The sequence below is a fragment of the Chrysemys picta genome, chromosome 12 (assembly GCF_011386835.1).
Source record: "Chrysemys picta bellii isolate R12L10 chromosome 12, ASM1138683v2, whole genome shotgun sequence".
NCBI classification, from domain to species: Eukaryota; Metazoa; Chordata; order Testudines; family Emydidae; genus Chrysemys; species Chrysemys picta.
Genome location: NC_088802.1, coordinates 57101682 through 57122782, shown reverse-complemented (window position 1 = coordinate 57122782; position 21101 = coordinate 57101682). Strand labels below are relative to the sequence as shown.

Sequence of the window (21101 nt, the reverse complement as noted above, 5' to 3'; positions counted from 1 at the left end):
GGGCTGGGTGAACACTCAGGGACCTTCTTTCACCAAGGAGATCGGTGTTGCTTTTTATTCCTGTCCTGACTCTGGGCACGACACTATGGGACATTTCCAGCATCCCCCCCTGACGGCTGCAGGCGCTGGGGCGGGAGCTGCTGATCGAAGGGCAGGCCAGGCCAGGCGGCTATAGGCCCTGGCGAGGGCGGGGGCCGCTCTGCTGGGATTGCAGTGACCCGAGTCCAGACGGGATGGCGAGGCCCGGAGCGGGCTGCAGCGGAACCGGGAACAAGTGGCCAGTTCTCAGCCGCCCGGGCGAGGCGCTGTTCCCGGGGCCCTGGGCGCGGGGGGGAAGCTCCGCGGGAGGCGCCGAACAAGGGACCCCCCCCCGGCACCTCTGGCTGGGAGTCGTGGCGCGGGCCGGGCCCAGCCTCCCGCCCTAAGGCCGGCCAGCGGGGAGACCTCGGCCGCCTCCTTCGCGAGCCCGCGGGCCCCGGGCGCAGCGCCGCGCCCTGCCGGCACCCCCCGCAGCAACAACTACCGGCAAGCCCCGCGCCCCCTCCCTGCCCCGGAAGAGATTCCCCGCCCTTCCGGGTCAGAAGGTGGCCCTCGCAAACGCGGCCCAGTCAGAATCCAACACGAACGAGTTCCCCCGTCCCTCATAGCGCATGCCCAGCAACCGCCCTACGCGGGAGGGGCTGCCCGAGTGCCACGTTCAAGAGGAGAACGGCGAGGGGCGGGTCTGGTCTGACCACCAATCAGATCCGGTCGCTGAGAGCCTGAGGCGGTAGCGTTGACCAATCGCAGGTGACAGAGCGGGCGAAGCGACCAATTACAGGATGCTAAAAAAGAAGTGAGGCAGTAGCCATTCAGAGAGGGTCGGAAAGGGGCGTGGCGACCCGATTAGCAAATAGAAAACGAAGAGAGTCCCGGGCGCTGGGCCAAGCCAATGGGAGAGGAAGGCGAGGGCGACGGGCTCAGCCAATAAGGAGCGGCCGTGGCGGGGAGGGGCGGGTTTATAAGAGGGAGGCGGGTGTGGGGGACTTTCCTCCTGCCGCCGTCTCTGCCGCAGCCTGTTCCCGGCCCGTCTCTGCTGCCGCCGCCATGAAGCTGCTGAGCGCCCTGGTGCCGCCGCTGCTGGGCCTGGCGCTGCTGGGCCTGGCGCGCGCCGAGGCGGACGCCGAGGAGGAGGACGGGGTGCTGGTGCTGCGCGCGGCCTCCTTCGAGCGCGCGCTGGCGGCCCACAAGCACCTGCTGGTGGAGTTCTGTGAGTGGGGGCGGCTCCGGGGGCGGCTCCGGGGGGTCCTGCCCGGGCTGATCCGTGCGGGGCGGGCCGGGCGCTCGTGGGGGAGCGCAGCGCCGGCCTGACCCTGTCCCGTCCCTTGCCTTGCAGACGCCCCGTGGTGCGGCCACTGCAAAGCGCTGGCCCCCGAGTACGCCAAGGCCGCAGCCGCGCTGAAGGCGGACGGCTCCGAGATCCGGCTGGCCAAGGTGGATGCTACGGAAGAGTCCGAGCTGGCCCAGCAGTTCGGGGTGCGCGGCTACCCCACTATTAAATTCTTCAAAAATGGAGACAAATCTTCCCCCCGAGAGTACACAGGTGAGCCGCGGGCGCTGCCCTGACACGGCTGCCGGGCCTGGCGGCTGGAGGGTTTTGGGGGATCGCGGGGCAGTCCTGGGATGGGTTCGGTCGGACTTCTTGTTGTTGTAAATACTCCGAATCGAGACTAAACCCCCAAGTGGATCCGCCTCTGACCCCCAGTGGGCAGGTTGGGCTGAGCAGGCCAGGTTCTTGTTCTTAGTCTGTTCTATGCACAGATTCCGCAGTAAAGAGACGCGGGTTATGTCAGAATGGAATGAGCTGATGTTTCTTTGTCTTGGGTGTTGTGGTATCCGTCTCCATGGTCAGGAGGAGTGAGACTGCCACTGGACTGTAGAGGAGGAGGAGGAGTAAATCTCTTCCAAAAGAAGTTTACAAAACTTGTGTATGGGGGTGTATTACTGCTGGTGGAAAAAGTAGCATCTGGTAACAGAGCAGGGCTGAGGTGAGGGGTTCTCTGAAAACAGAATTGTAGGCTTTATTGTCTAGTCATTCAGTATTTCTTCCGTATATTAAGGTGAGTTCTTTGGTGCCATTCTGTGGGGAAATGTTAGAGGAATAAGTTTGGAGACACCCTAGAGCAAGTTCCCTAAGATGTTAAATAAAAGATAAAGAAGCCATAAATTCTACAGTGCTAGAGAGTAGAAGTCCCAGTGTAGGTTGTGTCACTTGAGGCTGTGCATTTCTCATCCCTGAAAATGCTGAGTCTATACTTGAGCAAAGAGCAACAGAGGGTCCTGTGGCACCTTTAAGACTAACAGAAGTACTGGGAGCATAAGCTTTTGTGGGTAAGAACCTCACTTCTTCAGATACTTGAGCAGTGCATCCAAGCCAGGGTATATGTGATCATGTCCAATGTGGTTCCTTCCTCTATGGGCTCCTAGAGTTTAGTGTTAGGAAAGCAGTATGCTTAAAGCTCAGTTTGTAATGATTATATAGTGATGCCCAAGGCTGGAATCAAACCTTGCAGTTGCTATGAATGCTAAATGTAAAAGTCCATCTTGGTGAGGGAATGTTTTTGATCAACCTGATTAAAATAAAGGCTCTCAACAGCTGTAGTAAGTTCCAAAACATTTAGATTCTTTTGAGGGCAAAAACATCTCAGGGTGCTAAAACACAGGATGAGAAATACTGATGGGTTTTTCAGTATGAAAATCCCAGAATCCTTCAGGAGGTCTGCAGTGCTGATAACATTGGTCAAAGTCTAAATGTGCTTGGGCTAGCCTGGTGACTGAAACAGTATGTGAAAGGAGTGGATTCCAGAGAATCCTTGTACCTTGGTTCAGGGTGCTATGGGTGGGTTTTAGTGCTACACAGAATGCCTTGGACTTCTTAGTACCTCCAGGTGGGTGCAGGGCTTTGCTTACTCCAGGAATCCGCTCTGATGGAAGGTGAAAAGAAAAGTAGAGAAGATTGGGGCTGGAGGGTGAATGGACCACTTGTTCCTCACACACCAGATCAGGTGCTTTGTAATGTCCCTAGAGTCAGGACACAGGCTCATGCCTTGGTCTGTCACAGTAAGGATGAACACTGAACTTCCTTGTCTTTCCGATGTAGCTGGCAGAGAAGCTGACGATATTGTGAACTGGCTGAAGAAACGCACTGGTCCAGCTGCCACTACCCTGGCAGATGCTGCTGCAGCTGAGGCACTGGTGGATTCCAGTGAAGTCAGTGTGATGGGGCTCTTCAAGGTAGTGTTTGGGTTTAGATCTCAGAAGGGCACACGGCATGTCTGCTGCAGGTTTTCTGTCTGCTGCAACTCTGGGCGCTTGCAAAATCAAGCACAGCTGTTGCCCAACATTCCCTGTCCTGCTTTGCTGAGTATTCAGTATTCACTGGACCCCTCAAACTGACATGCAATATAAAACACCTTTTTTCTTCTCTCCCAGGATGTGGAGTCAGAGGCTGCCAAGCAATTCTTGCTGGCAGCCGAGTCCATTGATGACATTCCTTTTGGGATCTCTTCCAGCAGTGATGTCTTCTCCAAATACCAGCTCAGCAAAGACGGTGTTGTCCTTTTTAAGAAGGTAAGGAGTGGTTCAAAGAACATATTGGCATGCTTAATCTGAATTTCTCTACCTATTAATGTTCCAGGTGACCATTTAAGATGTCTGAACTTGGATCATTTAACAGTACTCTATGTAGAGTAACTTTCACACTTTCCCCTGTATAGTTAATATCCCTGTTCGTGGATCTTCCACAGCAGTTGGGAGGAAAACTTTTTTTTATTTTTTTAAATCAGAAAATGTTGTAAAACTCCAAACTCTCTGGAAGAGTCAGTATAATTAGTTTCAGGTTCTACACCCATAAATTGCCTATATTTCAGATTTGAAATTGTAGCTCCCCTGTTCAGATGATTGACAATGCTTCCTCCCTGCTGGACAGGGAATCTTTTAGTGGCGTCTTGCACATATTCCTGGAACTCACTGGATATGAGCCCTGAGTTACCTTTAGCTTCTGCCTTTTCGTTGTTTCTTGTTTCTGGCTGCTGTTAAGTTAATGTTCGCTGTGAACTCCAGTATTTATGGAGTTCATTACTGTTGCCGCCTTCTGCCTCTAAGAGTTGTTGTACAACAGCATCCAGGATCCTACTGCCATGCCATTCTCAGCTTCCTCTTGTTTTAGCTGAAGCATCCTTTAATATGCTCATCCTTGTCCTCCTAGTGGGCTCAGCTGTCTGACATGTTTGACATGCCCACTAGCTGGGTGCAGGTTTAGCCACCTGGGGGTTATAGCATGGTTGATTAGGAGGGGGGTTTGCAAGTTCTTGTGGCAGAGGCAGGGTGCACTAAGGAGTCATGGTTTTGGCAAGATCTGCAGAATTGGAAGATGTGATGTGGCTGATGCCTCCAGCCAATTAAAATAGTTTGTTACCCTTCAGCCTACATGGGGAACAGAGCTGAGGAGGAGGGTTGGGGAGATGGGACGCTCAAGCTCCCTGGGAGAAGAGCTGGTGACGCTAGTGCATCGTGACGTGCACTGAGAGGCAGGGCAGAAAGCTGCTTTGGGTTAATTGCATTTAACCAGGCCGTACTCTCATCCACTTTTCTTCCTGTAAATTAAAAGGCTCCAAAGTTGTCGCAATAGTTGAACTGCAGCTCCTAAAGCTGTTATACTTCTACCAGACTCAGAGTCTAGGGGCTCACATTAGAATTGTTGAAGATGCAGCACCTGTCTGTGGAAAGCAAATAGCTATTCCAGCAGCGGTTTCTTTTAAAGCTTGTAGGATCCCTCTCTGGTTCTCTGAGACTATTCCAGTTGTACCCTGCCCTTAGGGAATGCTGCTTTCTCTGTATGCCAGAGGGTGTCTGTGATGCCTGGCTGTTTTTATATGGAATCTTTACACCGTTTGTTTCTGCTGCTGCTCATATTGGTTGAAATATCTTTGTAGAGGATTTTACAGCTTATCTGACAAGGGTGTCAGGGGCGAAGACCTGCACTCAAGTGAGCAGGTCCCTCTGAGTGAAGGACTTGTTTTTTTCACCACTGTCGCTATTGATCCTGGTTTATAAACTCCAGAGTTATCTGCGTAGGAAGTGCTTTTGCTTTAGAAGCTGGTGGAACAGAAAGGCATTTGTTTGATTTGTTCCTTGTGCTAACTCTTAATGAGTGTGTCTTGAGTGACCTGCTCCTCCCTGACTTTCCTTTGCTGTCTTTGTGAGCACAATAGTCCCTGCTGGAGACAGGACAACTAAATGTAACATTACTTAAAGGAGCAGATTTTCAGTGACAGTCTTACATTGGTTCCCAAGAGCTTTGTCTCCTCACACTGCTATTCCTCTGGCAGATCTCAAAGGCTTTGCGGGCTCATATGGATGCTACAGAGACCAGGTCATGAGACTTCCCTTTATCAGTATAATTATTCAGTGAAGTCAGAGGGCCTAGGATCTTATTTTGACTGAAGTCCCTGAAGGATCCAATTTTGGTGGCTCCTGCCATTAGTGTCAGTGAGGGAAATGCCTTCAAAGGCAGTTCTAGTCTAGTTTGGGAAAAGGGCTTACCAGCTGGTCACCCTTCACTCTCCTTGTGTGGCTTGTCTGGATTTGAATGTTGCATTTTAAACAAGCCTTTTGAGGATGTTAAGGAGCAGGACTAGTTACCCTTAGAGAAGTCATCCAGCTTGCATCTAATCTTAAACACCAGCATTCTCTTGTTCAGCTACTCAGCTGTAGAATCTCTGTTCAGTACTGCCATTTTGTATTCCTTTATTCCACCATCTTGCTGCTGCACCCCCATGATATTGCATGCAGATGTGGTCGCCCCATCTCACAAAAAAAAAAAAAAAATTGAATTGGAAAAGGTTCAGAAAAGGGCAACAAAAATGACTTTGGGTACGGAACAGCTTTCATATGAGGAGAGATTAATGAGACTGGGACTTTTCAGCTTGTGGAAGAGACAACTAAGGGGGGAACATGATTGAGGTCTATAAAATTGTGACCGGTGTGGAGAAAGTAAATAAGGAAATGTTTACTTCTTCTCAGAACACAAAACTAGGGGTTACCAAATGAAATTAATAGGCGGCAGGTTTAAAAAAAACAAAAACAGAGTATTTCTTCACACAGTGCCCAGTCAACGTGTGGAACTCCTTGCCAGAGGATGTTGTGAAGGTCAAGACCATAACGGGTTCAAAAAACTAGATAAATTCATGGAGGATAAGTCCATCAATGGCTATTAGCCAGGATGGGCAGGGATGGTGTCCCTAGCCTCTGTTTGCCAGAAGCTGGGAACGGGCAACAGGGGATGGATCACTTGATTACCTGTTCTGTTCATTCCCTCTGGGGCACCTGGCATTGGCCACTGTCAGAAGACCAAATACTGGGCTAGATGGATCTTTGGTCTGACCTAGTATGGCCGTTCTTGTGTTCTTGCTCGCACATCCTGTTTTTTAACCTTGATGCTCCTCTGCTGTTCCCCTCTTCAGGCTGCCTGGGAAGGTTCTGAGAATCAAGGACAATAATAGGTGGTGGTGTAATAGAAAATGGGACTTGGCTGCATCTTCTCCTCCAATCTCTGTTCTTGTGTCACTAACAGTAGAGGGTGACACATCCTCAGTGGGTTGAGTAAACTGCTGTTTACTAGCAGCTGCGTAGTGGGCTTTGCTGCCTGACACCAGCTCCTTTCTAATAGCTATTTATTGGCTAATGTATGTGCTTCAACTCAGACCTGCGTGCTGACTTCTGGTGTGCAGAGTGCTGCCCTTGCCCCGTCACTATGACTCTGGGATTTGCTGTAGTTTAACACTGCCTAGAATGCTGCGAAGCAGCTGTTAAATTAGAAGTCCCCCTCCAAGGCATGTCTTCCGAATCCTTTTGTATTCTTGCAGAATTGCGCCAAGAGCTAGGTTCAGTGTCCTCTCCATTGCTGCTCAGCTTACTGTCTGGGGAACTTCAGGTCTCCCTTCTCAGTAGAATGAGAGCTTTGGTTTAGATTACATCATGGATTAAATCGGAGTATTTTGTTTCTTGCTTGCAGTGTGAGGAAGCAGATTTCCAGCTAGCCAGTAGGTGGCAGAACCATGCAGTTGGGCTGGCCCCTCCCAGGCCTTGGTTCTTTATTGGGATGTTTCTGTGTGAAGTTTGTTACTTGGAATGTGCTGCACTTGCTCATCTCTCTGCATGCCAAGGCAGTAAGTGTCTCTGTGCACGTAGGCATTAACTTTAACCCTTAAGAAAATAACCCCTTTGTCTCCCCAGTTTGATGAAGGTCGCAACAACTTTGAAGGTGATCTTACAAAAGAGAACTTGCTGAACTTCATCAAGTCTAACCAGCTGCCTCTGGTCATTGAGTTCACTGAACAGGTACGGCCTTCCAGTCCATCATCCGCTCTCCAGTCCCACACGTTCTGAGCCCCTAAGACTATGGGATGGGAAGCTATGCTGCTCTTTACTCCTGGCCTGGAACCTACTGTGCCTAGATGAAGCAGGAGATACAAGAGGGAGCCAGGGATAAGTTTGCACCTCCAAGTGGCACTTGCATTTTTGGTGACTCCCTTGGCATCATCAGTGCAGAAAAGCCCATGGGCTCTGACACTGGGTTTATTTGTCCTCCTAATGTGGAGTTTGTTGTATTTCTCCTAGACTGCTCCTAAGATCTTTGGAGGAGAGATCAAGACTCACATCCTGCTGTTCCTGCCAAAGAGTGTTGCTGACTATCAAGGGAAACTAGACAACTTCAAGACAGCAGCTGGGAACTTCAAAGGAAAGGTGAGGAGCCGGAGAAGGGCAGTCACTCCTAGCCCATGCAGGGCATTGAGTAGCATTGATTTCTTACAGCTCCCTCAATCTCCTTCTTTCTGTATATGGCTCTCCCAGTAGCCAGGTGCCATAGTCACTTGCTGCTATGTATAGACCTCATTGAGGAGGGTGTAGAGTGGCAGCTTTCCTTCTGACTGGTGTAAGGCAGCCCTCTAATGTAACTTGTGGCACGCTAAGGTGTTTGTCTTCATGCACATTGCTTCAGCTACTGCAGCTCCAGTATTTGTACTAGAATAAAATGGGCCACGTTCTGCCATGGGCTCAAGGGGGTATGGAAGCCAGCAGTCTAGCTGGCTTAGTGACTTTATAGCAGAGTCGCTACCCTAGGAATCATTCATGGCTTTAATATCTACATTGACTTTCTCCAAAGATCCTGTTCATCTTCATAGACAGTGACCATAGCGACAACCAGAGGATCCTGGAGTTCTTTGGCCTAAAGAAGGAGGAGTGCCCAGCTGTGCGCCTCATCACTCTGGAGGAAGAAATGACTAAATACAAACCTGACTCAGATGAACTGACAGCAGAGAAGATCAAGGAGTTCTGCGACCAGTTCCTGGAGGGCAAAGTCAAGGTAACGGGACCGAATGCTGTTCTTTGGACCCTGACCTAAGAGTTCATGTGAGATCACATGGGGCCAGTCCTTTCAAATTAGCTTTGTAGCATGTTAATGGCATAGTACCTAGTGAGCTGCATGCTGAGACGTCCAAAGGGCAGAGCCGGTGTGCATGGTGCCAGCACAGAAATAACTACTTTATCAGCATCTGAAGGCACCCACAATAAAACAGGGGGGGTTCCTGTCTCTGCACTTCACATGCCCTGGTGGTGCATATCCAGCTGCTACTCCTGTTTTCTCAGCCAGCTGAGAACTTTGTAGGCTCTTGCTCATGGTGGGAATCTTCAGTCTTAATCTGAAGTTCGAGGTAGCTATGCATAGCCTAGCACAGTGGCAATTTCAAATGGAGCTCTGTTCCAATGTGACTTTGGGAATGACTTCCTCAGTAATTCACACTTGGAGTGAACAAGCTTCTTCTCTGAAGAACTCAGCTGCAGCCTTTCCCATGCAGGGGCACCAGCAGTTCAGAAAGGCCCAGGTTAGAGGGTGGGGGATTCTCCATGAGAGGAGGAGGAAATGACTGACTCAGCTGACTGCTTATAGCCCATGGCTGATCTGTTCCACAGTCTGCGAGAAGTGAGGTTTTCCTGGGAGCATGATTTTGCTTGCACATTCCACATTGCTATATGCATGCTGGTTCAGTCCCTGTTCTCCAATTCCAGCCCCACCTAATGAGCCAAGATTTGCCTGATGACTGGGACAAACAGCCTGTCAGAGTTCTGGTTGGAAAGAACTTCGAAGACATTGCTTTTGATGAGACCAAGAATGTATTTGTGGAGTTCTGTGAGTATTTTGAGCGTGCTGAATAACAAATGGCAGGAAAGCAGCCCGGTTGGGAATGGTATATGGGGAGGAACCACCTTAAGAACATAAGAACGGCCAGACTGGGTCAGACCAAAGATCCATCCAGCCCAGTATCCTGTCTACCAACAGTGGCCAATGCCAGGTTGCCCCAGAGGGCATGAACCTAACAGGCAATGATCAAGTGATCTCTCTCCTGCCATCCATCTCCACCCTCTGACAGACAGAGGCTAGGGACACCATTCCTTTCCCATTCTGGCTAATAGCCATTAATGGACTTAACCTCCATGAATTTATCTAGTTCTCTTTTAAACCCTGTTATAGTCCTAGCCTTCACAACCTCCTCAGGCAAGGAGTTCCACAGGTTGACTGCAATGTGTGAAGAATTTCCTTTTATTTGTTTAAACCTGCTGCCCATTAATTTCATTTGGTGGCCCCTAGTTCTTATATTATGGGAACAAGTAAATAACTTTTCCTTATTCACTTTCTCCACACCATTCAGGATTTTATATACCTCTATCATATCCCCCCTTTGTCTCCTCTTTTCCAAGCTGGAAAGTCTTAGCCTCTTTAATCTCTCCTCATATGGGACCCGTTCCAAACCCCTAATCATTTTAGTTGCCCTTCTCTGAACCTTTTCTAATGCCAGTATATATTTTTTGAGATGAGACCACATCTGTATGCAGTATTCAAGATGTGAGCATACCATGGATTTATAGAAGAGCAATAAGATATTCTCAGTCTTATTCTGTCCCTTTTTGAATGATTCCTTTTTAATGACCCCTTCCCCCAGGAGCTGGCTGACCTGAAAGAGGAACACGTGAAGGGGAGATTCTCCTTTACTGCAGCACTTGGACTAGTCTAGCAAGCATCAGATTGGAGGGCCTAGCCCTTCCCCTTGTCTGTTGGGTGGCTTCCAAGCTTCATGTTGCCTTTTAATTTACAGATGCTCCCTGGTGTGGTCACTGCAAACAATTGGCTCCTATCTGGGACAAACTGGGAGAGACTTACAAGGACCATGAGAACATTGTCATTGCCAAGATGGACTCAACAGCTAACGAAGTGGAGGCAGTGAAAGTCCACAGTTTTCCCACACTCAAGTTCTTCCCCGCAGGCCCTGGCAAAAATGTACGCAGGTTGCTGAATTCCAGGGACTTGTGTGTGGATCATCTCTAGCAAGGGGGAGAGAACTTTAGAGCCTCTTTCTGCTCTTGTGTGCCTGGGGCTTTAGCACCCATTTGGGAGATGTGCTTTTAGGTTTGAGAAGGTTGGTTTGGCACCTTCCAAATGGCTTTGGTGGGCCTTTGGGGGATGGGCTGAGTCGCAGGAGGGTGAGGGAGACAGGCTGGGAAGACCCAGGGGGCTGCGCTAGATGGGGCTGGGCAAAGTGCAGCCGAGGACAGTGTGCTCATCTGCAGGCTGTCGTCTTCTCACAGCGATCTCGGTGCTCTAGTGGCTGAGCTGCTCCTTCATCTCGTGGGTGAAGGTGAATTTTACATTTCCTCTTGCTTGGCATTTTTGAAAACTGCTGTTCAGAAAGAGAACTGTTCCCACCAAGGGCTTGACTCTGTTTGGGTTAACCAGCATCTCTCCGGCTTTTCCCCTGCAGGTCATAGACTACAATGGGGAGAGGACGTTAGAAGGCTTCCAGAAGTTCCTGGAAAGTGGAGGCCAGGATGGTGCTGGGGATGAAGAGGTGAGTTGCCCATTCATTGGGGAGCCTTGGTCTGCAGTGCTTGCAAAGTGTGTAGAGTCAGTAGCAGCATTAGGATTTTAAACCCTACAATAGGTCCTGGCTTCTAGAGCCACTTCTGGTTCTTCCCAGCAGGATAGATGCTCTGTGGGCATGGCGACACTAAACAAATCCCTGAAAAGCTGGAAGTCTGGCTGGCCACTGCAGTCTGATGGGCTGCTGCTGGCCGGGACTGTCAGGCTGTGAGGCATGAACACATGAATAGTGATTCCCTCAATTCACAATCTAAATCCATATAGGCCCTGACTTTCCCATCTCTGGTCACCACAGTGAGGCTGCTTGAATGCTCAAGGCCCATGCTTGGTTAAAGATCTTTTCCTCTCCATAGAAATCCCTCTCTGCCTTGGCCAGCTGTGTCCGTGGTTCTAGACCCATGTGAGATTGCTGCCTTTGCTCTTAGGCTGTCCTGCTACCATGGTGGGCCTATCACCAGGTGGTAGTGCCCTTTCTGCTTCTGGAGTGAGGCTGCTCCCCTTCCTGCCAGCCTGTGCGCTATTATTCCTAAATCCAGTTTCTCTTTGTTCACTTTAACGGGCTCATGTTCTGAAGGGAGAGATGCTGGTCTCTTGTAATTAGCTGTGGCCACTGCATTCCGATTCTCCTATCCAATCCCTAGTAACAAGAGCAGTCTGTACTGTATATGCAGTGTCATGATTCAGCACTTCCTTCTGCCTTCAGGGCCCCCTGTCCATTGTTCTCCAACTACTGGCTTCTATGTGACTCTGGGATTTTTTTTAACACTGATCTCAAATGAGTGAGTTCCCTGAATGGCCAGAGTAATGTGTTGCCATTGCCATGCCAGGTGGAGCAGAGCATGGACTGGAGTGAGTGGGGTAGGAGATGGTGCTTCAGCAGCCTCCTTACTGTGCCTAAATCTGCCAGGGCTCCAGGGTCCTGTCCGCGTTGTGCCGGATCAGAACCAGTCGCTGTTGACAAATGTTGTATTTAAACGCAGGATCTGGAGGACCTGGAGGCTGATGAGATTGATCTTGAGGAAGGTGAAGAGGACCAGAAGATCCACAAAGATGAACTGTAAAGAGGAGACTCGAATCTGCATATCCCAAAGAGCAGACACTACACTGGCTGCCCTGTCACAGGGCCTAGCGAGTCCAGAAACCCATTCGGATTTAAACTAGGAGTGTTGGCTGGAAATGCAGGGATTGGTTTAAAGTAACACTTCATCCTAACTTGTCTGTACACTTGACTGTCTCCTCTTACTTTTCAGTTCTGAAAAGGGATCTGTCGCTAGGTAGCTGCCCAGGCACCTGGGCCTCTTATTTTTTTTATTGTGATGTACTTTTTTGTACATGGATTTGTTCCAAGTGTTCTGTTCTTTTGGGGAGAAGTGGGCTGTGAAGTGGCAGGAAGAGTCTCCTTGCCTGACATTTCAGAGCCTCACCAGTAATGTCTCCTAGGAAAGCTTAGTTTTCTCTCTTCGAAATCTAAAGGCCATAACTACTCTCCACCTGGCAGTGCCCTAACCATTGTCTCCGCTGTTCTTCCCTGGAATTGCCATCCTTCAGTGTGGGGAAAACCACTACCCTGACTTCAGGGGTCCCAGGGGCGGGGGAGTGGGCCAATGTTTCCCCTTTAACACATTATTATGTGGCTGAAGGTCTCATTTGCCTTTTGCTTTGAAAGATGAATGGAGATGACTGTTCCAAAGATGGGGAAGGGTAGAGCATTTTGCCAGCATTGGCTGTGGTAGGCTCTGGGGAGGGAAGCGCCAACTGCTGGCTCACCTGTGTAGACAGGACCTAGTGGCATTGCCACCATCTCCCTGATCAAACAAGGCTCTGTTCATCAATCCTTTTCTGTGCTTTTTTTTTTTGTGTGAATGGGTTTCCTGGGCAGACAAGGTGGTATGGGGGCCTGATAGAATGCAGCAAACAGGACACTTCTGATTACTGGGTTGTAGGGAGGGGGACTTGGGAACGGGAGTGCTGTGAAAGTCTGAGCGAAATCAGGCTTGTTCTAAGCATTCCATCACAATGTTGGAACTGAACTTGTTGGCCAAATAAAGTTGAGATTTTAATACTATCCTGTGTCTGACTCTAAATGTCAAACCTAGAGCTCATTTTAATCAGCCTGTTTCCTGATCCCCAGCTGCAATTCTGCAAGAGAGACTGGGGGGTCTGAATGTGGGGGAAGGAGCCAGGAACTCCCGAGTCCTGCAGCTGACTTGGTGATTGGGATAAAATCCCTTCACCTCCTTTTCCCGGTCTCTAAAAGAGTGATCTTGACCCTCCACTTGAAACATGCAGTGCTGTAGAGGAGCCAAGGACTTGTGCCTTGTTGAATCATTGCCATGGTGAGCAATGCCAGAGGTTAGTGAGAGGAGCATTGAGTCAGATGGTTAAAAAAGGATCACTAAAATACATTTCTGCAATGGCCATGCCAGCTTGCCTTCAACTGTCCAGCCAGACATTGTGATGGTTTTAGACCCAAACATATGCTTGGCCTAAAGGCTCATGGCCTTGTCTCCTTGCAGACCAGTGCTGGGGCAATACCATATACTTGGAAGCCAGAGTCCACTTTGTTCACCTGCCCCACAGTAGTTGATGGCACCTGTCCTCTACAAGGGTACCTGGCTGTTGGAAGTGAAATGTCTGGACTGCCCTAGGTCTGAGTGGGAGCAACTAGGGAAAATGTCCCTTGCTCCTGAGAGCAGCCTCTGGGTGCAGTTGGAATACAAATAGTATTTCAGCCATCTTGTGCCAGGACCTCTAAGATCCTGCCTAAGCCTGCCTGCACTTGTGGGGTAGCTGCCTACTAAGATGAAAAAACTATTGCCAGCAGGTGGGCTGGATTTGGATGCTTGAGGTACCAATCAATCCCAGATGCCACTGGCTGAAAGCAACTGTTCTAGAGACATTACCCTCAAAGTTCATCCCAGGAACCTGCATTCAGAGAATTTGGTGTTTGTTGCTATGCTGCTCAGGGTCATGTGATCCCACTGAGCCTCCCTACTATTACCAAGCTAGCTACTGACCACCAGAAATATTCTTGTAAACAAATATTCTGGGTCACAGGAGGGAGGAGGGTTCCTCTGTAAGGTGGGTCTTTCTACCTGAGCCACAAGGCCTGCTTGGGGCAGTTTGCACCTGGCTTTGCTGGTTGTGGGGTTAGGTGGAGGACTTCGGACTCCAAGGCTATTTTCTTTAAGCGTGTAACATGTGACAGTGCTACAACTTCCCAAGGAGGTGCGTGCTGGGGTGTTCCCCAAGCTTCCCCATCTGCTGGCCCTGCTGCTTGGGCTCCATCCTGCAAAGGGAACCAGAGGGAGTCCGATCACAGCTCTGCTACCCCAGAGGAAAGCTGGTCACAGATACCTTTTCCCTTTGTGGAAGCAGCTGCTTTGCACGCTCTGGCAGGGGGAGAGGGGGAAGAGGCTTTTAAGATGGTTACTTTGCAAAGGCTTTTTGGCTGGTTACCACCTCCAGAAAATCCATTTTGCAGCTGGGTACATGGCCTGAGCCCTTTACACCTGGGTTTGTCTGACACAAACAAAACTGAGCTCTTTAGTGGTTGCCCTCTGAGCACAGGCATGAGCCTGGACAACTGATCCAGTGATGTGAGCTGTCTCCTCCCCAAATCTGATCTGAGGGGATAACTCCTAAGCCTGAGTCTCTGCCCTAAAGAGCCTAGAGTCTAACAAACAAATGGGTGTGGGTCTGGGGGAGAATCTCAGCTGAGCACCAACAGTGATGACAATTTGCTGCCTGCCCAGCTGTTGTTGTCTTGGGTTCACAGGAATTGCTGCATAGCTGACTTTGTGCTGAACCTCTGCTGGCAGCTCCCAAAGGAACATTAAGTTTTTGTGGCTTTTGCCCTCTGGCAGGGCTCCCCAGCCAGTCTGGAGCATGGATGACCCCTGGCCATTGAGAGTAACATGCAGAAAGTTTCAGTGGGAGAAGAGATGTTGCTGGAACTCCTCTGCTGCTCTAGTCACCATAACTAGGGCTCCAGGTCAGTTGTGAATTCTGTGGGGTTTTTTTTCCTCTTTTTTCCCCAGACTTCCATACAGTGGTGGGCAAACTACAGCCCGGAGGCCACATCTGGCCCTCAATCTCCCACCAGGAAGCAGGGTCCAGGGCTTGTCCTGCTCCAGCTGGGGTGCAGGGTCAGGGTCTTGCCCCACTCTGCACAACTCCCAGAAGCAGCAGCATGTCTCCTCTTCTCTCTTCTCCCCATCCCCCCCCCCCGGCTCCTACACATATGGGCAGCCAAGGGGCTCTGCACACTGCCCCTGCCCCAAGCGCTGCCCCCGCAGCTCCCATTGGCTGGGAACTGCAGCCAATGGGAGCTGCAGGGGTGGCGCCTGCGGACAAGGCAGCATGCAGAGCCGCCTGGCCACACCTCCGCAAAGGAGCTGGAGGGGGGACATGCCGCTGTTTCTGGGAACTGCTTGAGGTAAGCGCTGCCCAGAGCCTGCCCCCCGACCCTCTCCTGTGCCCTAGGCCTGATCCTCCTCCCACCTTCTGAACCCCTCGGTCCCAGCCCAGAGCACCCTCCTGCACTCCCAACCCCTCATTCCCAGCGCCCGCACCACCAGCCAGAACCCTCCTGCACCCCAACCCCCAATTTTGTGAATATTCATGACCTGCCACACAATTTCCATACCCAGATGTGTCTCTTGGGCCAAAAAGTTTGCCCACCCCTGCCACAGTGACTTCTGCAGCAGCCAGTGTGGCTGATCCCAGAGCCACCCAAGCAGCTGGCCTCAGGAACAGCCACACCAGCCACTGCTCGGGTGGCCCCTGGCAGCAGTCCCGGGGTGGCGGAAGCCGCCACAGTCTGTGGCCCCAGGCAGTGGTCCCCAGGTGGCCGGCCAGAGCAGTTGCTGGTGCTGCTGGGCCCCTGAGCACATGCCCCGCCCTCCCCCCCCCCCCGACCTGATTTAGTCGCAGGTATTAGTCATGGACAGGTCATGGGCAGTAAATTTTTGTTTGTTGCCTGTGACCTGTCCATGACTCTTACTAAAAATACCTGTGAGTAAATTGTAGCCTTAACCATAACTGATCTGTGAGGATCCTCACCCAGCAGATGGCCCAGTTCAGACAGGTGCCAGGGGAGCAGAGAATGCAGCAGGAGCCTGCAGTAGGTGTTCTCGGAGTCTCGGAAGCTCTGCTCTGGGTGCTATTCTCTTGCCTGGCCCTGCCAACAGACACAGGACCAGCACTGCGGCCAGCAGTTCCAGGGGCCTGGGTGTGAGCTGCCCTCCAAGAGGTGCTGCTCGAGCTTCTGCTTCCAGGACCAGCACTCCTGCCCTTTGCAGGACACCGTATGGGATCTACAGCTCTGAGGCTCACGCCCAAGCCTAGCACTGAACTGCAGTGCCAGCCTTGCCTGAGTGGGGATCTGCCACAGCCACCGGAGCGTGAATGACCTCAGCCCTAGCCTGGCATCTGTGGCTTCGACGCAGCACTGTTTCACGCCTCCGCAAGCTGCTGCATGCATCAGTCCCTGGCTCCCCAGGCCTGTTCCTAAGGGACTCTTGGTAGCAGGGCCGGCTTTTGGCACCGTGGGGCCCAATTCGAAGGAGCTGCCGCCGAAGTCCCGTTACTGTCTGCGCCGGCAGCTCAATCACTGCCGCGGGGGAAGGACCCTTCGCCGAAGACAGCGGCAAGGATTGAGCTGCCACCGAAGACAGCGGCGAGACTTCGATGGCAGCTCCTGCGGGATGTTGCGGGCCACGATCCTGGGGGATCGGCTGAATCGCCCTAAAGCCGGCCCTGCTTGGTAGACCTGGTTTCCATGCCACAGGGAGCCTGCAGCGGGGCCAGGGAGCAGGGGCTGCATACGCATAGGCAGCAGCCGGCTTGACCCTTTAGATGGGCACATCAACAAGTCGGCTGTAAGATGAGACTCTAACTTGTGCCAAAAGTGGGAGGCTGGCGGGCAGGGCAGCTCTATTACAACACCGCATGGCAAATAGCATGAGCTGAATGTCCCCAAAATAGCCCGCAGGAGGCTATATAACGGGAGCTGCCAGTGGAGCCCGTCAGCCCCGAGCAGGGAGTCTGGCACTGAGCTCGCTGGGGGCTGGGAACGCGCGGCGCTGCCTCGCTGCTCTAGAGGTGGCTGTTTGCGGCTGCCAGGAGAGGCCCCTGCAGAACTAGCGGCTCCGGCACTCTTTGGCCTAAGGAGGAAGTGACCAGAACAGGGGAGAAGAGTGCGCAGTGCTCTGACACTGAGTCGGGGGGTCAGTGCTGCCTCCTGCACCTGCTCACCCCGGCTGTCGCAGCCTCACTGTGTCGGCCCTTGTGCCTTCTCGCTGGCTTCACAAGGTGCCCACCAGTATGAAATACTATGACCCGGCCTCGCTGCCCCGGTACCGCAGGGGCTCCCAGCGCCTCAAGCCAGCACGGACAGTGCGCTTCCCCAATGACGTTGTCTTCCAGGACAACATCAGGCAGGGGGACCTGGAGCAGGTGGGCAGGTTTATCCGAGCCAGGAAGGTCACCTTGAGCACCCTCTACCCCTCCGGTGAGTAACACCTCCTGTGGCGCTGGCAGAGCTAATGGGCGGGCAGCAGCGGGGGGTTCCCGGGTGGGTGAGCCTGCCCCTGCAGGGGATGTGCCAGGCACAGCCTTACCCCATGCAGAGCAGAGCGCTCGACTTTCACCCCATTGTAATTAAGCCACTTCACGCCCTGCTGGTGGTGGTGGAGGGGGTCTTGCTCCCATCCCCCCGACTAGCATCAATGGGAGCCAAGTGTTTCAATCCCTCTGGGGGAGCCAGCCCAGCACCAGATGCTGATGGGCACCCAGTAGTGTGGGAATGCCTCACCCCTAGCAGACACGGACAGAGCCAACCCTTCAGTGCAGAGGGGTTAAAGCCCGGGATCTTGCCCCTTGAGGTGCACAGCACCATGTACAGGAACTACAACGCGCGAATGGCCAGTCAGGGAGGGGAACGGCAAGGGAGAGGGCCAAAGTAGCATGAGCTGGTGGCTAGAACACTGGACTAGGAGCCTGGACTCCTGGGTTCCCAGCTCTGGGAAGGGAATGGGGCCTAGTGGTTAGGGGAGGGGGGAGCCAGGACTCCTGGGTTCAGTTACCAGCTCTGCTGATGACTCACTGAGTGACTTTCCCCATACGTGGGACTCTGCTGCCTGCGTGTAGGGCTGGGGCTAGTCTGATGAATGAGTTGGTGCGGGCGGGGGCGGTCTGACGGCCTGTGTCGTTATTACATGGTTGCCCCTTGTGGCTCTGCCTCTGTCAGAAAAGGCCCTGGAGACCCCCTCTAAAATAGCCCTGGCTTGGGTGCCAGGCTCCCACACAGATATGACTTCAGCCCTGGTTCTGAACCGAGCGTCCACACCCAGAGGTGAGGGACTCAGGGCTGAGGCCTGGAGGAGACATGAAGGCTATTGGTGGCAGAGCTCGGGGGGGGGGTTGACATGTCACTGACCAGCCTCCCCTCCCCCAGCTCTCCTGCCTGGCGCAGCGGGGGAGGGAGGGGGGCTAGAGAGCCTGAGCCACTCAAGGAGCCATTTATGGGGAAAATATGACCTGGCGCCAGCTCCTTTCTGGGGTGCGGGGGAGGGGAGCTGGGTGTTTCCAAGCTAGGGCCCTTTCCCCTCCCTGCCCCCCATTATCTCCTCCCAAAGCCCCTGCCTCATGTCATGTCCCAGAACCCAAGGGGCAGCGCCCTGGCCAGGTGAGGGCAGGTCCCTCTGCCTCCCCATGGCCAGGCAGGTCAGGCCCCGCAACTGACGGGTCCCCTCTCTAGGCATGGCAGCCCTCCATGAAGCCGTGCTCGCTGGGAACCTCGACTGTGTCAAACTGCTGGTGCGATACGGTGCGGACATTCACCAGAAGGACGAGAATGGCTGGACCCCCCTGCACATGGCCTGTAGCGATGGCTACATTCACATAGCCAGGTCAGCAGTCACTATGTGCTTGGCTTAGCCCTGCTGACAGTTACCCGGCCAGCCTGGGCTCTGGGAGAGTGGGGGCAGGGTGTGCTGGCTTGGGGCTCTGGGAGGAGGGGGGCAGGGTGCTGGCATGGGGCTGTGGAGAAGCAGCCTGCCCCACACCCTGTGTATCTAGGGTTGCCAACTCTGACTGAAGCTATTCTGGGAGATTTTTTCCCCCAACATGACATAATGTCATTTTCTTAAAATATCCTATCAAAATCTCCTGGATTGCTTTCAACAGTCACCGGGAGATAGATGCCGATTCCAGGAGACTCCAGGCCAATCCTGAAGGATTGGCAACCCTATGTGTACCTGGTAGTTGCCAAGGCCTAGTGTTTCCTGCTGAGGCCCGGACCCCCTTAATCCTGCAGGAAGTGGGGCTGTCTACAGGAAGTGTTGGAAGCACATGTCTGCTCTCCCCTGCTAGGCTGCCTTGCCCACCCGCCAGCATGGGTGCTGTCACGTCCCCTGGCTTGAAGTGGATTCCATTATACACAGGGTCACAGGGTTTGCAGTTTGGGTCACTGGCTCTCAGGCTCCCCTCTCTCCCGCCCCCCCCCCCCCCGGTGCACATTGTTCCAGCACACCTGCCCGCCACTGCAACCCCTTCACTCTGTCTCCTGCAGGTACCTCATCTCTTTAGGGGCCAGGCTTGATGCCACCAATGACGAAGGGGAGAAACCATCTGACCTCATTGACGCTGACTCCAAGGACCTTGTGGAGCTCTTTAAAGCTGCTAGGATGGACTGAGGCATCTCTCCCTGGCATGGGGCTCCTGTCACTCGGGACTCTCCAGCGGCGGAGGTGGGGCAGTGCAGTCTTCAGTCCTGGGGGCTGCTGATCAGGGCAGTTTAGGGAAAGCAGAGAGTTTTGCTGTAACGTGTGCATAGGAGAGTCTAGGGACAGAGAGAGTTCACCCAATAATTACACTGCAGGGCTGCGAGCTACCTCAAGCTCCCCAGAGCCCCCGGATCGCCAGGGGCACCATGGGGAGAAACTGACCCTTCTCCACTGCTCTCAGCCCCACCGCAGAGCCTGTGTCCATCTTCAGCTAAAACTGGATTGGCCAAAAGAGCAGTGGTTGGAATGCGCTGGTTCTGGCTGGCACGGAGGTGTGGACACTGAAGCAGCGGGGGTCTGAGCTGGCACTGGGTGGGCTCTGCTGTGTGGAAGCATATGCTGATCGGGCCCAGCTAGCGCTGATAGTGGCACTGTCTCACTGGAGGCATTCAAGCTGTTTCTTTGAGCTGCAGCTCCTCGGAATAACCCTTGTCCGTCCGGGGCAGAGAGAGAACGTTAGCCCAGCTCTCATGGTAGCAGGTAATGCTGTACAGATTAGATAGCTCGTCGTAATGTCACCGTGTTAAAAGTCCTATTTTGGACTGAGCCAACTATAGATTTGCTTTTCTACCATACTGTCCAATGGGTTGACCTGGTGGCCAGGTTCTTTTTGTTACTTTGAAAATACTTTTTACTTTTTCAATAAACTGATTTCCGGAGAGCCTGGTGCTGCCATCATTGTTTTGTTTCTCAGGTGGAGAGGGTAACTCTTCCTGCCCTGCAGCACAGTTGTCCCAAAATCACCTCTCCCAACCTGCTTCAGGATCCTATTAGACAGAAGCAACCATGACACGGGAGCCACATGCACAATGAAAAGAAAGATCCGAGAATCAGCAAACTCATTGCAGCTGTCAAGGAAAAATAGAATGTCCGACGTGACGGCAGAGCATGGAAACAAGCCCCAGTCCTGCCTAGGCTGTTCCCCATCATGGGCACTCGCTGTCCACCTAGCCAGGGCTTGCTGAAGAGCGGTTACTCTAGCGGCTGCTCTGGTGAGAGGGAGTGGGTATAACACAGCAGCACTTGGGCATATCCCCACGCCCTGAACCCTTGCATTGGGCCCTGTGCACCAGTACAAATCAAGCAGAGCTGTCCAAAGTGGGCGATGCACTTGCAGATCAAACAGCAAATCCTGGGAAGCCCCTCCCCTCAGCAAAGGGATCGCAGGGCAGCCCCACTCACTCAGCTCTGGCATGGGCACTGCTGGGTGGCTCCAGTATTATCCTCCCCTGTGCGCATCAGGGAGGGATGGGGCTGAGAGCTGGGGGCTGAATGAGGAGGGAGTGGCTTGGCATGGACCTCAGCAGCTGGTGAACATAGCCTTGTTAGCAGGT

General features: G+C 52.6%; 2 protein-coding genes across 2 annotated transcripts; both read left to right on the top strand.

Moving 5' to 3' along the window:
- The first annotated feature begins 989 nt into the window (after positions 1–989).
- Positions 990–13043, top strand: P4HB (prolyl 4-hydroxylase subunit beta). The gene is made up of 11 exons (XM_042841228.2): positions 990–1249; positions 1376–1582; positions 3140–3273; positions 3472–3609; positions 7276–7380; positions 7660–7785; positions 8207–8407; positions 9112–9232; positions 10197–10378; positions 10860–10946; positions 11959–13043. The coding sequence occupies exons 1-11, from the start codon at positions 1087–1089 to the stop codon at positions 12037–12039; spliced, it is 1545 nt and encodes a 514-aa protein (XP_042697162.2). The 5' UTR covers positions 990–1086; the 3' UTR covers positions 12040–13043.
- A 3940-nt stretch (positions 13044–16983) lies between these two features.
- Positions 16984–20428, top strand: PPP1R27 (protein phosphatase 1 regulatory subunit 27). The gene is made up of 3 exons (XM_005283058.4): positions 16984–17492; positions 18741–18891; positions 19554–20428. The coding sequence occupies exons 1-3, from the start codon at positions 17306–17308 to the stop codon at positions 19675–19677; spliced, it is 462 nt and encodes a 153-aa protein (XP_005283115.1). The 5' UTR covers positions 16984–17305; the 3' UTR covers positions 19678–20428.
- The last annotated feature ends 673 nt before the right edge of the window (positions 20429–21101 follow it).

What these genes read in the sequence shown, in the direction of transcription:
- PPP1R27 (XM_005283058.4), top strand. Translation starts at nt 17,306, where the DNA reads ATGAAATACTATGACCCGGCCTCGCTGCCCCGGTACCGCAGGGGCTCC. An exon ending in GAGCACCCTCTACCCCTCCG is followed by an intron (nt 17,493 to 18,740) that starts GTGAGTAACACC and finishes TCCCCTCTCTAG; the next exon opens with GCATGGCAGCCCTCCATGAA. An exon ending in GGCTACATTCACATAGCCAG is followed by an intron (nt 18,892 to 19,553) that starts GTCAGCAGTCAC and finishes TGTCTCCTGCAG; the next exon opens with GTACCTCATCTCTTTAGGGG.
- P4HB (XM_042841228.2), top strand. Translation starts at nt 1,087, where the DNA reads ATGAAGCTGCTGAGCGCCCTGGTGCCGCCGCTGCTGGGCCTGGCGCTG. An exon ending in GAATGTATTTGTGGAGTTCT is followed by an intron (nt 9,233 to 10,196) that starts GTGAGTATTTTG and finishes TTTAATTTACAG; the next exon opens with ATGCTCCCTGGTGTGGTCAC. An exon ending in ATGGTGCTGGGGATGAAGAG is followed by an intron (nt 10,947 to 11,958) that starts GTGAGTTGCCCA and finishes ATTTAAACGCAG; the next exon opens with GATCTGGAGGACCTGGAGGC.